At 47.5% G+C, this 14,051-nt stretch overlaps 1 protein-coding gene across 1 annotated transcript in view; it reads left to right on the plus strand.

Moving 5' to 3' along the window:
* The window catches only part of DORIP1 (dopamine receptor interacting protein 1), a 28,380-nt gene that overhangs the window by 6,713 nt on the left and 7,616 nt on the right, over positions 1 to 14,051 (plus strand). Inside the window, exons 2-4 of the mRNA XM_075282685.1 lie at positions 3,835 to 4,359; positions 5,801 to 5,890; positions 6,189 to 6,323. Of these exons, the coding sequence (XP_075138786.1) occupies positions 3,836 to 4,359; positions 5,801 to 5,890; positions 6,189 to 6,323 (749 nt within the window). The 5' untranslated portion in view covers position 3,835. The remainder of the gene's footprint in view (positions 1 to 3,834; positions 4,360 to 5,800; positions 5,891 to 6,188; positions 6,324 to 14,051) is intronic.

The raw sequence follows: 14,051 nt of genomic DNA on the forward strand, positions 1-14,051 counted from the left end.
TTCTATCCTCGTCTCTCTTCGATGACGGGTATTTGGCAATTTTTTTGTACGTTACGTGACATTTTTCAGTCGATTTCGTAGTAGGAGGTATACATATCATCTGCAGGGACTCAATTTATACGCATCACATACATTTGACAAAATCCACTGGTGGTGCATTTTTTTTTTGGCTGGCACTGTAAGTGTTTGAGAACAGAGTATAATAATAGCACTTCTATCCGAACAAGATGGGTAGCAAACAATCAGAGGGCCGAATCTCACTAATATTTACAAAATAAGAGTAAGTTCAGAGTTTTTTACTTAGGGTTTTGAGGCCGTATCCACCTCATAACCCTGACCAAAAAGACGGCTCCTATTGAAATCAATGGGAGCCGCTCAGGTCTTTTTTCCGGGAGCCGTTTCTTCCGGCTCCTGGAAAAAAGAAGCAAGATGCTCATTTTTCAGGCCGAGTCGCCTCGCGATTTGGCCTGAAGATACCCTCTCCTCCTGACTAGGCCCATTCATTGGGCCTAATTCGGAGCAGAATGCGTGGCTGGATGCCAGTGCAGTGCACCGCACCGGCTTTCAATCACGGTGAGCCGGTTTCTGGATCGGAACCTGAGGCAGCCTCCGCCTCAGGTTCGATACAAAAAAAACCTGTTTGAACCTACCCTAAATATCCTGAGGATCTCCCATTCTTAATCTCAACTCCTTGGTTGTACACAGTTTTGGAAAGCCTGTTTGACAACCAGTTCTGAGAAGCGTTGTCAGACAGTGTTAAAAGAATCCTGCATGACAAATATGCAGCAATACAAAAGCAGAATTTTTCCCTTTGACCAAGGTGGAACCCCACAAATCACCTTTAGGCTGAGGCCACATGTTGCAATGATGCAGCGTTTTTTGTTTTAATGTAGATTGTAAGCCCCATATAGGGATCACAATGTACTTTTTTTTTTTTTTTTCCTGTCAGTATGCCTTTTGTAGAATGGGAGGAAATCCACGCAAACATGGAGAGAGCATACAAATTCCTTGCAGATGTTGTTCCTGGTGGGATTTGAACCCAGGACTCCAGTGTTGCAAGGCTGCAACACCGTGTTGCCCCAGCAGCGTTTTTTTTTCTTGCAGTGGCTTGGAATGGAAAATATAAAAGAAGAACATATACTTCTCTCTTCTGCTCAATCCATTCCTGACTTTGGCTCAAAAAACTGCAGCAAAATCTGCAACAAAAAAGCTGCATTTCTGCATTGTGGGGCCTCCGCTTAGGGCTGGGTATATACGGCTTGTGGATTTTTTTAGAATCCTGCCAGTGTAGAATTCACAGGGTAATTGTATGGATTGGTCACAGCTTTCATTGCAAAGGGCGTAGCTATGATGGGAGCATAGGTTAACATGATGCAGCTTGATTACCTGCAGTGCAGGTAAATTGTATAATAAAATTACTTGTGCTGCTAGCAGGGCTGGCGTTAGGGAGGTGCAAACTGGGCAATTGCTCAGGGCCCCTAGAACCGGAGCCTGATGATTCTGGATCCTGAGGTGAGGCCTGGCCATAGCAATAACAGAAAGAGGCCTCTTTCCAAGGTGAGTGAAAATAACAAACATTTGTACTCTCCTGTCCTTAGCTTCATCTTCTGGCATCCTCTTCTGGTTACATGGGGCATACTGTAAGTATGCCCCTTCTAACTGCTGAGGTCCAATCATAGGACAGAATATTATATTATTATACAATCATGGATAGAATGTTATACTATGTGAGGCGAATGTGGAGCAGTATACTGGGGGAGGGGGTCCACTGGAGAGCATGTTATATTCTGTGGGGCCACTGTGGAGAGCATTTTATACTGTTTTGGGCCACTGTGGAGTGTTATACTGGGGGAACCTCTGGACAGTATATTGTACTGTGTGGAGGCCATTGTGGAGCATGTTATACAGTGTGGGGCCACTGTGGTGCATTATTTTGGGGAGGCCCTCTGCAGAGCATATTATATTGAGCTTTATGCTGGGGGGGGAAGGGGTGGTGTGGGGCCACTGTGGAGTGTATTATATTGTGTGGGGGCTTCTCGGGAACATATTATACTCTGTGGGGCCATTGTAGAGAATTATACTGGGGGGCACTGTGGGGAACATATTATACTGTGGGGGACCACTGTTGAGCATTGTACTGGGGGAACCCCTCTGGGGAGTATATTATACTATGTGCAGGCTATTGTTGAGAATGTTATATTGTGTTAGGCCACTATGGAACATTATACTGAGGGTTGCATATTATATTGTGTGGTGCTGCTGGGAACATATTGTATTGACTGGGGCAACTAAGGGGTAATATACTGTGTGGGCCACTGTGGAGTATTAAACTGAATCGGGGCTATGAGGAGCATATTATATTGTGTGGAGCCTTATATACCTGTGGGGAAACTGTGGAGGACTCAGGGGAGCATTTTAAACTGTGGAGCATTATTTACGATGTGGAGCATTATACTGTGGGGAAAGGGGCTCAAAATTCCTGCTGGCAGCCCTGTGTGCTATGTCTGCATTACAGCTACCTCACTATAATCTTGCACATACGTGTAGTATTTCATGGCCATGTCATTCCCCATACAGTACTGTGCATGAACTAGCCATGGAATTATTGGGGCCTGCACAGTACTATAGGGGCTGACTTTTCCGTCATGTGAACGGCCTCTTAGTAGCAGATTTTTCTCAGCTACAGGGAAAAAAAATGCAATGTGAGCTATCTGCGGGGAGATTCCAACTTGAAAAAAACCATTGATAGCAGAAAGAGTCAGTGGCACCTTTTTTTTTTTTTTTTTTTTTTTTTTTTTTTTTTTTTTTTTTTAATGCAGGGTTTGTGTTTTTGTATGTCCAGGTCCATACAATGTACAAGAGTAATTTAAAAAAAAAAAAAAAAAAAGATAGATGTTTAGAGGATAATGTTAGATTGAGACGTCGTGTCTGTTATACACGCTAACATATACTTTTTCTCTTCTCCTTTGACCAGATACTAGCTGGTTGTCTCACTGTTGTATGGTTATTTCAATGGCCGCTTGGAGTGGCGTTTTACAGAAGGTGTAAGCACCTTAAAGGGAAATATACCCTAAAGTTTTTTTGTTTTTTTTTTAGTTAATATGTTTTACTACTTTTTATTTATTTATTTGCCCATCACTTTTTAGAAAGTTTTTGCTTTTCAGTTGGGGTTCATTAAATTGACTACTTGATTTTCTGTAAAAATTTGATCAGCATTTCTTGCTCAAAGATGCTTCACGGAGCACGGTTTATGGGGTTTTCCTGTCTTAAAGGAATACTCCAGGCAGCAGAGTGTTATACCCTGTACACAGGGCCTTAAAGGCAGTCTGTCACTAGGAAACTCAATATCAAACCACAGGAGGCAGCGCCTCTTTATTCTGAAAAAAAAAAAGACCAAAAAACCCAAAAATCTGCTGGGGTATGCAAACTTTTTAGCACAACCGTGTGTGTATAATATATCCCCTACATTATGCTGTCACATAATCGTCTTTTGTATGTACATCCCTCTTATTTGTGTAGCTTCTGTGACTGGGTGATACAAAGCAGCTCTCAGGCTCCATCAAAATGACTGCAGGTTTCCAACTGACAGAACTTTACAAAATAAAAGAAGAGAATACTTCTGAAATTCACACTCATTGTCATAGTTGCAATTTTATAGCGAACCTGTCTCTAGGACAGACCCTTTAACTGCTAGATGTCCAAAGATAAAAGGAGGGCCAGCACCTAAGTGTCTCTCCTGCACCCCATGGTTACATTCTTGTAATTGGTAACAGATTTAGAAGAACTCTTACATTGTTGCTGAATATCATCTTGTGACTGTTCCTTTCTTGACAGGATGAAGACATTGTTTCAAGAGATCAAAGCTTCCATTAAGAACAACTGTGACCAGGATCGTTCATTTTGGAGGCCAGTACTCCCATGGGGAGGAGTATTTACCATTAAAGCGGGCAGGAAAGCAGTGTCTTGTATGCCATTGTATGTTGAGATAACATTGAAGAACACCTGCACTATTGATGGCTTCTTAATGCTACTGTACGTTATCTTACGTGAGAATAACTCTTTTCCCCGAGAGCTGTCACTCTACTTAGGAAGGGAATTTGTGGATTGTTTCCTTCACCTGATGGACACCTACAGCTTCACGTCAGTAAAGTTACTCTGGATATGGGACAAGATGGAGAAGCGGCAGTACAAGTCTGGAATACACAAGGCCTCTCTCGAGATTGACTTGTTTGGTAATGAACATGAGAATTTCACTAGGAATCTGGAGCATCTTATGGCCACAATACAAGAGAGTTATTGTTCTAACTCAAGATGCCCACTCCGTGCCCAGGAGAGCCAAATGCAAACTATCCTAATCAAGTAAGGAATATTTCTTTGGATGGGGTGATGGGATACTATTTAACACTTGCCTAATGTTGGCCCTCATGGGGTGGAGCTGCATCTTAGAAGCCATTCACATTTGACCAGCACCACCTACTTGTTTAGCATCTGAACTTTGCATGAACTGATGTACTTGAGATGTTCACAGGGTGCAGTGGGCATAAGTCTAATGTGGGAACATTACAGGAATTAATTGGTTTGGGGAAAGGAAAGCTTAGGCTGCTTTATCTCTGGCTTAGGTGTAGTTAAAAAACAAACAAACCCATGACTGCTCTGGCTGCATTTGATACCAAGCAATACTAAGCTCTTTCCATATCCAACAATAGCTGAAATGTGAATAAGAAAATCAAACTGGGGAAAAGGTCCTGCTTCTTTATCAGATATCTACAAGACTATTTAAGGAGGGAGCAGAAGTTCATGCAGTGTGAGCTATAGCCAGATGTTTTCATGCTATGCTTATCGTTTTGCATTCATACATAGGTTTAACGTCACTTTAAAGGGAGTCTATCATTGGCTAGATTGTTTTGTTTTTCTTAAATAAGCATATCTTTACATAACCTTTAGAAAGGCTATTCTAGGCATACCTGTGATTCATTAATCCTCGCAGCTTTTTTTTTTTTTTTAAATTAACCTGGTTTTCTTGATACGCCCCTTACTCTTCAGGGAGCACCAGAAGCGTTATCCTTGTTCCCCGAGCACTGCTGCGTCGCAGCCGCCCTTTTTCTCTCCACCCCCTTCTTGAAAGATGACCCCCCTCCCTTTCTACACCTCTTCACTGCTTCCTTCAGAGCAGTTAGTCTGTGCTGTATGTGACTAGCTTCTATAGAAGCAGTGAAGGATGTAGAAGGAGGGATCGTCTTTCAAGAAGAGGGTGGTGAGAAAAGGAGGCGGCTGGTGACGCAGCGGTGCTCTGAGAACAAGAATACCGCTTCTGGTGCTCCCTGAAGAGTAATTTGCATATAAAGAAAACCAGGTTAGTTAAAGGGATCCTATCACTCACACACAATTTTTTTTCTAGGTACCACATCGGAATAGCCTTAAGAAAGGCTATTTGTCGAGGATCAATGAGTAACAGGTATGTCTAAAATAGCCTTTCTAAAGGCTATGTAATTATATGCTTATCTAAATCATCTAGCCAATGATAGACTCCCTTTAAAGTGTAGAGCCAAAGGCTGGAGCTACACAGAAATTCTCAATGATTCATTTTTGTAAATCTAAGGCAGGGTTCACACTACCGTTTAATTCCATGTAAATGGACACAAGATAAAATCCCATTAAAATAAATGGAAATTTCTGACTGTTTAGCTAGTGTATTTTGCTAAAATCTTGTATCGGACAATAGCCACGGACACTGCTGATGGTCACCAACGGTAGTGTGAACGCCCCCTAAGTTGTCTCGTCTGCTTATTGTTTCTTTCAGCCCTCCACATGACCTACCACATGGAGACATTATTCAGATGGCAGTGGATGAGCTTTTTTGTTCTCGGATTGAAGTATGTGAAGAGATTGGGTAAGTAACTAGATGTTGACTGACTACTCCTTGAATCAAATAATACAGTGCCCAAAGATTCTGCGTGGCACCCCTGTCCAATTACGTGACTTTGATTTTATGCCTAGCTTTGGTGTACCATCAGAAGCTGTATTATGGAACTATGCCTCATATTACCATGTGGTATGGGCACCATATGGCAGGACATTGAGTGCCGAGAGCATTTTTTTAATTACTTGGTATCCGTCCAGCCTGACTGCAGACAGGCAAATGTATAAGTACTTTTATTAGGAATAATATGGAACTTTGTGTTTTTCAGGTGTGGCTGCCTCAGAGAATTTTCTCAGAGAATTTTTTGTCATGGGGCTCCTCCATTTGTTATCTTAAACATGGAACAGTGGAAGTCAGAAGATTTGGCCTATGTACCATATTACTTGGATTTATCAGATCATAAGTAAGTAAAGAATAATGTTAATCTTGACTAGAGATGAGCGAACACTAAAATGTTCGAGGTTCGAAATTCGATTCGAACAGCCGCTCAATGTTCGTGTGTTCGAACGGGTTTCGAACCCCATTATAGTCTATGGGGAACAGATACTCGTTAAGGGGGAAACCCAAATCCGTGTCTGGAGGGTCACCAAGTCCACTATGACACCCCAGGAAATGATGCCAACACCTCTGGAATGACACTGGGACAGCAGGGGAAGCATGTCTGGGGGCATCTAACACACCAAAGACCCTCTATTACCCCAACATCACTGCCTAACAACTACACACTTTCCACATTCAAAAAAACCTCTATCAAAGTGGGAAAATACCTGGAAACCTTCTTTACTCCCCAAATGGATGGACACAAACCCCAATTTAAGCTCAACAAACAGTAACAACCACCCCTTTAAATCACGTTCCCCATGACAACCACAAATGGAATAGGCAATGGGAATTCCAAAAGCCCTCACCCTTAACTGTCATTTTGAGTGTGTGTGTGTGTGTGTGTGTGTGTGTGTGTGTGTGTGTGTGTGATGTGGTAAGACCTTCCAAAATTCACTTTTCTAGCCCTTAACATGAGCCCTTCCAAACAAAGTTACATGACCTTAAGCTGAGCTACCAGCAGAGATTGAGGCCCTTGGCATGAGTAGAGCCTTGCACCAGCAGTGTTTTTGGCACTTAGGGTGAGTTGAGCCTTGTACCAGCGTGTGTCCCTTAACATCAGGCGGGCCCTAAGTTCTGCGCTTTGCACAAAAGTTCCACATTAACTAGGCTGAATGGTACAAAGATTAGTAGGCCCGAGAACCAGGAACAGGTCTTGCAATGGCTGTCGGATAACGCTTAAAGCACATTGTCCACCAGCCAGTCAGCCTCTACCTCCTCTTACCCAACAGTCTTGTCCTCCTTCCACCCAAAATTCCCAATCTTCCCAGAACAATAACCCCAACTGTCCCTGCTCCCCAGAGCTGTTCTCCCTTCCTTTGACTGTACCGCAACCTGCCCCTCCATTTCGCGATTCCACGGACCTAACAGACGAGTATCTGTGTCCAGATGCTCAAACACTAGAGTCTCCTCCATTCCATCTCCGGTCGATTTGGTGGCGGATGACCAGCAACCCACCCTCATCGACGACGATGAGACGCAGTTGCTGTCAGGGCAGCCAGTTGACATGCGCATTGTGCAGGAGGAGGAGGCGAGACAGGAGTTGGAAGAGGAGGTGGTGGACGACGAGGACACTGACCCCACCTGGACAAGGCAGATGTCAAGCTGGGAAAGTAGTGTGGATGTTGAGGCAGGTGCAGCACCAAAAAGGGTAGCTAGAGGCAGAGACATGTCCAGAGGCAGAGGTCAGCTGCTTTGCCGAAGCCAGGCCAGACCCGGAATGTCCGAAGATGTTCCGTTTTGTACCCAGCCCAGAAAAACTCCCCCATCGAGGGCACGTTTCTTGAAGGTGTAGAGTTTTTTCAAGGAATGCGCCGAGGACAGATATAGTGTCGTCTACACAATTTGCCTCTCGAAATCGAGTAGGGGCCCTGAGAAGAGCAACCTGTCCACCACTTCAATGCACCGTCATTTGGAATCCAAGCAATGGAATCAGTGGCAGGCAGCAACGGCAGGACAAACGTCGCCCGCCGTTCATGCCACTGCCTCTTCTCACAGTGCTGGCGATGCACTCCAGAGGACGAGCCAGGACATCACTTCATCTGCCTCCGCCACTTTGTTGACTTCTCCCTCATCCTCCCCTGTTTCTGTCTTATCTCCTTCTCCTGCACCATCAAAGGCACCATCAGGCGCTTCTTTACAACAACCCACCATCTCTCAGACATTGGAGCGCCGGCAGAAATACACCGCTAACCACCCACCCACGCAAGCCTAGAACGCCAACATCGCTAAACTGCTGGCCCAGGAGAGGTTGGTGTTCCGGCTTGTTGAAACTCCCGCCTTCCCGGACCTGATGGCAACTGTGGCACCTCACTATGCCGTCCCTAGCCGTCTCAACTTCTCCCGGTGTGGCGTCCCCGCCTTGCACCAGCACGTGTCACTCAACATCAGGTGGGCCCTTAGTTCCGCGCTTTGCTGCAAGGTCCACTTGACCACCGACACTTGGACAAGCGCCTGTGGTCAGGGATGCTGCAGTGCTTATCTTTAATGACAGGCAGGGTGAATGTGGTGGAGTCTGTTCCCCGGGTGCAAACTGGGGTGGCCTATCTCCTCTCCCAGGCCAAAATTCATGGCAGGAGTAGACTGAAACCCTACGACGCTGCAACCTCCACCACAGCTACTAGCGGCAAACGCTAAAACACTGGTGTGGGAAGACGTCAGCAGGCGGTGCTGAAGCTCATCAGCTTGGGGGACAGACAGCACAGTGCCTCCGAGGTCAGGGATGCCATCCTGGCTGAGATGGCATTTTTTTTTCCCCTGCTACACCTGGGGCCTGGCATTTTTACGCCTGTGATAATGGCTGGAACCTGGTAGCGGCTCTGGAGCTTGCCAGCCTCCAACACGTTCCATGTTTGGCCCACGTCTAACCTAGTGGTGCAAAGTTTTTTAAAAACATACCCAAATGTACCGAAGCTACTGTTGAAAATGCGGCGCTTGTGCGCCCACTTTTGCAAGTGCACAGGAGTCGCTGCTAGCCTAAAAACACTCTAGCAAGGCCTACATCTGTCCAAACACAGGCTGTTGTCCGTCATTCACACACGCTGAAACCCTACAATACCATATCTTGAGCAGGGTGTGTGAGCTGCACAGACCTTTGATGGAGTTCCATCTACAAAACCCAAGGGTTCCTCAAAGTCAGCAACCAAAGTTTCTGCACCATGAGTTTCCAGGGGTGGCAGAGTTATGGCTAGGGGAAGAGGCATGGATAGGGATGATGTCTAGGGGCAAAAGCAGTGTGGATGTGGAGGCAAGCTAAGCAGGAAAAACTGGGGGTACAAGCTAAGGCATGGACTGGGGTGATGTCTAGGGGCAAAAGCAGTGTGGATGTGGAGGCAAGCTAAGCAGGAAAAACTGGGGGTGCAAGCTAAGGCATGGACTGGGGTGATGTCTAGGGGCAAAAGCAGTGTGGATGTGGAGGCAAGCTAAGCAGGAAAAACTGGGGGTACAAGCTAAGGCATGGACTGGGGTGATGTCTAGGGGCAAAAGCAGTGTGGATGTGGAGGCAAGCTAAGCAGGAAAAACTGGGGGTACAAGCTAAGGCATGGACTGGGGTGATGTCTAGGGGCAAAAGCAGTGTGGATGTGGAGGCAAGCTAAGCAGGAAAAACTGGGGGTACAAGCTAAGGCATGGACTGGGGTGATGTCTAGGGGCAAAAGCAGTGTGGATGTGGAGGCAAGCAAAGCAGGGAAAATGGTGGCTAGAGGCAAAGGGATGTCCATAGGCAGCAAGGGCAAAGATGCAAAACTCTCCCGTTTCAAGAATTTTCCTGACTTGTTTCCCCACAAAACATTCCTGGGAGGAGGGCTGAAACACCACCCTCCTCCTCCTCCGCTGTTAGATTTACCCCAGCTACGAGCTGAAAACGCTGCAACACTGGTGTGGGGAGACGTCAGCAGGCTGGGCTGAAGCTCATCAGCTTGGGAGACGGACAGCACATTGCCTCTGAGGTCAGGGATGCCATCCTGGATGAGATGGCAATTTGTTTATCCCCGCTGCCCCTGGGGCCAGGTTTTTTAGCTTGTTGGAGGGCTCTGGAGCTTGCCAGCCTCCAACACGTTCCATGCCTGGCCCACATGTTCAATGTAGTGGTGCAATGATTTTTAAAAACATACCCCAAATTAGCTGAGCTAAGGGTGAAAGTGCGGCACTTGGACACCCACTTTCCCAAGTCTACAGTACCTGGAGCTAGCCGCAATACACTCCAGCAAGGCCTACATCTGCCTGAAGCACCTACTGTTGTGCGAGGTCACCACACGCTCTAACCCTAGATACCGTATGTTCAGCAGGGTGTGTGAGCAGCAGAGACCTTTGATGGAGTACCAGCTACAAAACCCAAGGGTTCCTCAGTCGGCTCCCTCACTTTCTGCACCATGAGTTTCCATGGGTGGCAGACTTATGGCTAGAGGCACAGGCATGGATAGGGGTGATGTGTAGGGGCAAAAGCAGTGTGGATGTGGAGGCAAGCTAAGCAGCAAAAACTGGGGGTACAAGCAGCCGGTGACATCATCACTGACAAGCACAGCTGTCTGTCAGCTGACAGGCTGACTTTCACCAAAATGAACAGACAATGGATAGACTCATCATATACATGTCAGTTACATGACAAATTTAGTGCAATTTGCAAGTCCAAGATGGTTTGGAGATCTGCGGAGAGGAATCTCACCACCTCTTGCGGGTGCCATCATTTGGAAGGCAAGCCCTGGGCTCAGTGGGTGAGAGCAAGCGCAGGATAATCGTCGTTTGGCCTGGCGGCCACTGCCTCTTCCACTGTTGACAGGGCTGGCGCTGCAGTCCAGACCAGGAGCCAGGACACCTCCACATCTGCCTCTGACACTTTGGGGAGTTCACCCTTATCCTCACCTTTTCCTGCCATTTCTCCTTTTGCCCGCACCATCATGCGCCTCTTCCCAGCAACTCCCCATCTCCCAAGCCTTTCATTTCATGCTAAAGTACAGCGCAACCCACCCACATGCCCAAGGCTTCAACGGCCTCATCTCAAGAAATCTGGCCCAGGAGATGTTGGAATCCCGGCTGGGGGACACTCTGCCCTTTTTGGGCAGAGTGTCTACTGCGCCACCGCACTGTGCCGTCCACACCAGCACTTTCCCCCAAACATGAGGCGGTCCCTAAATTCAGCGCTTAGCCCTAAAGTTCCATGTGACCAGTTACGAATGGACAAGTGCATGCGGACAGGGACGCTAACTTTCAATTTGGGCACAGTGGTTGAATGTAGTTGAGGCGTGGACCGGGTCGCAAAATGTGGTGGCCTGACTTGTCTCCCCACACAACATTCCTGGGAGGAGGGCTGAAACACCACCCTCCTCCGCTGTTAAATTGACCCCCAGCTACGAGCTGGAAACGCTGCAACACTGGTGTGGGGAGACGTCAGCGGGCCGTGCTGAAGCTCATCAGCTTGGGGGCCAGACAGCACACTGCCTACAAAGTGAGTCATGCCATCCTCGATGAGACGGCAATGTGGTTTTTGCCACTGCACCTGGGCCCAGGCATGTTGTCATGTGTGATAATGGCCGTAACCTGGGATTGGCTCTGTAGCTTGGCAGCCTGCAACATATTCCATGCCTGGGCCACGTTTTTAACTCATTGCTGCTAATCTTTTGAAAAAGGTACCCCAATGTTCCTGAGCTACTGGTGAAAGTGTGGTGCTTGTGCGGATAGTTTTTAAAGTGTATAGTTGCCGCTGCTAGCCTCTATGCACTCCTACAACGCCTGTACCTGCTGGAACAACGGCTGTTGTGCGACGTCTCCACACTGCTGGCACTAAACATATCATGTGTTGAGCAGAGTGTGTGAGCAGCACAGACCTTTGATGTAGTTCCAACTCCAAAACCCTCGGGTTCGTCAAAGTCAACTCCCTCAGTTGCTCAACCATGAGTGGCCATGGGTGGCAGACTTATGTGAAATCCCATCCCATCCATTGCACTGGACACGAAACATTAGCATGCGCTCAGCACAACTTCGGATATGGCAGATGCGTTAAGCAGGGTGCAGGGTACAACACAGACCAGGCCCGAGCACCAGGAACAGGTGTTAGAAATACTGCAGCATCTGCCATTTCCTTCCAATTTTGGGGTTTTGGACCCGCCACCGACTTGTCTGGACCTAAGTGGGGATCATGAGACACAGTTGCCATCAAGGCAAGCTGTGGTCATGTGCGGTTTGCAGTAAGGGGGCAGTGCGCAATTGGAAGAGGAGTTGGTGGATGACGAGGCCACCGACCCCACATGGACAGGGGTGATGTCTAGGGGCTAAAGCAGTGTAGATGTAGAGGGAAGCTAAATCAACAAAAAATCTGGGTAGAAGCAAAGGCATAAACTGGGGTGATGTTTAGGGGTGAAAGCAGAGTAGATGTGGAGGGAAGCTAAGCAGCAAAAACAGTGGGTAGAAGCAAAGGCATGCAAAACTCTACCCTGTTGGAAGACTTATTCCTAGGTCTGGAACACGTTAATGGCCCCCCTGGACAAATTACTGCCACTCAGGGGCCTAGTGTCACCAGGAGGGACAAGTATAGGCGCATGTTGTGGGAATACCTGGCCGACACCAGCTCTGTCCTCTCCGATCCCTCTGTGCTCTACAGCCTAAACTTATTTTCTCATCTTTTTTTCTGAACTGCACATCTCTTGCCTGCTTCCTTTGGGATCTTAGAAATGGTGGTCCACTTCCACAGATGGTAACTTCAATAGACAGTGTAACGGGAGTAGCTGAGGGATCGCTGTCTTAACCACTTTTTGGCACAAAATTAACTTCCAAAGCCAAATATGGTGCAAGTATATGATGCAAGGACACCTACACACCTATCTCTGACACATTGGGGAGTTCACCCTCATGCGCCCTTTTGGCCTGCACCATCATGCGCCTCTTCCCAGCCACTCCACATTTCCCAAGCTTTTCATTGCAGGCAGAAGTACAATACAACCCACCCCCATGCCCAAGCCTGTAACAGCCTCATCGATAAACTGCTGGCCCTGGAGATGTTGGTGTTTGTTTATGCTTCTGGAGACCCAGGCCTTCCGTCAGCAGATGGCAGCTGGGGCACCTCCCTATGCTGGGCCTAGCCGTTACTACTTCTCTTGGTGTGCTGTCTCTGCCTTGCGCCTGCATGTGTCCCATAACATCAGTCGGGCCCAGAGCTCTGCGCTTTGCTGCAAGGTCCACTTGACCACCGACACATGGACAAGCGCCTGTGGTCAGGGATGCTGCAGTGCTTATCTTTAATGACAGGCAGGGTGAATGTGGTGGAGTCTGTTCCCCGGGTGCAAACTGGGGTGGCCTATCTCCTCTCCCAGGCCAAAATTCATGGCAGGAGTAGACTGAAACCCTACGAAGCTGCAACCTCCACCCCAGCTACTAGCGGAAAACACTGTAACACTGGCATGGGGAGATGTCAGCAGGCCGTGCTGAAACTGATCAGCTTGGGGGACAGACAGCACAGTGCCTCCGAGGTCAGGGATGCCATCCTGGCTGAGATGGCATTTTTTTTTCCCTGCTACACCTGGGGCCTGGCATTTTTGCGCCTGTGATAATGGCTGGAACCTGGTAGCAGATCTGGAGCTTGCCAGACTCAAACACGGTCCACGCATGGTCCACGTTTTCCAACTTGTTGGTGCCATGTTTCTTTGAAACCTACACCATTGTGCCTGATATACAGGTCAAAGTGGGGCCATTTTCGTAAGTGAGAACTAGCCTCTGCTAGGCAGAAAACATTCAGAGCACACTCGTCTCATCTTCGCACCGTTGGCTGGCGGAGGAAGACGAGGGGGTTGGAGTGGCATCTGATGTCCCTATCCCACACGAGGCTAGAGGGTGCACTTCAGTGCATCCCATTGCTTCACCACAAATGGTGTGAAGGGGAGTGGAAAATGGAGGAAATGGAGAGTGACCCTTACAGTTGGGGCCAGCAAAGGCATGCCAAGTAACACACTGGCACACATGGCTGACTTCATCTTGGGTTGCTTTTCAACACATATTTCACATCATGAAGAACAAATAATACTGGATTTTTTCAAGCCTCGAA

The sequence above is a fragment of the Leptodactylus fuscus genome, chromosome 7, assembly GCF_031893055.1.
Source record: "Leptodactylus fuscus isolate aLepFus1 chromosome 7, aLepFus1.hap2, whole genome shotgun sequence".
Taxonomy (NCBI): domain Eukaryota; kingdom Metazoa; phylum Chordata; class Amphibia; order Anura; family Leptodactylidae; genus Leptodactylus; species Leptodactylus fuscus.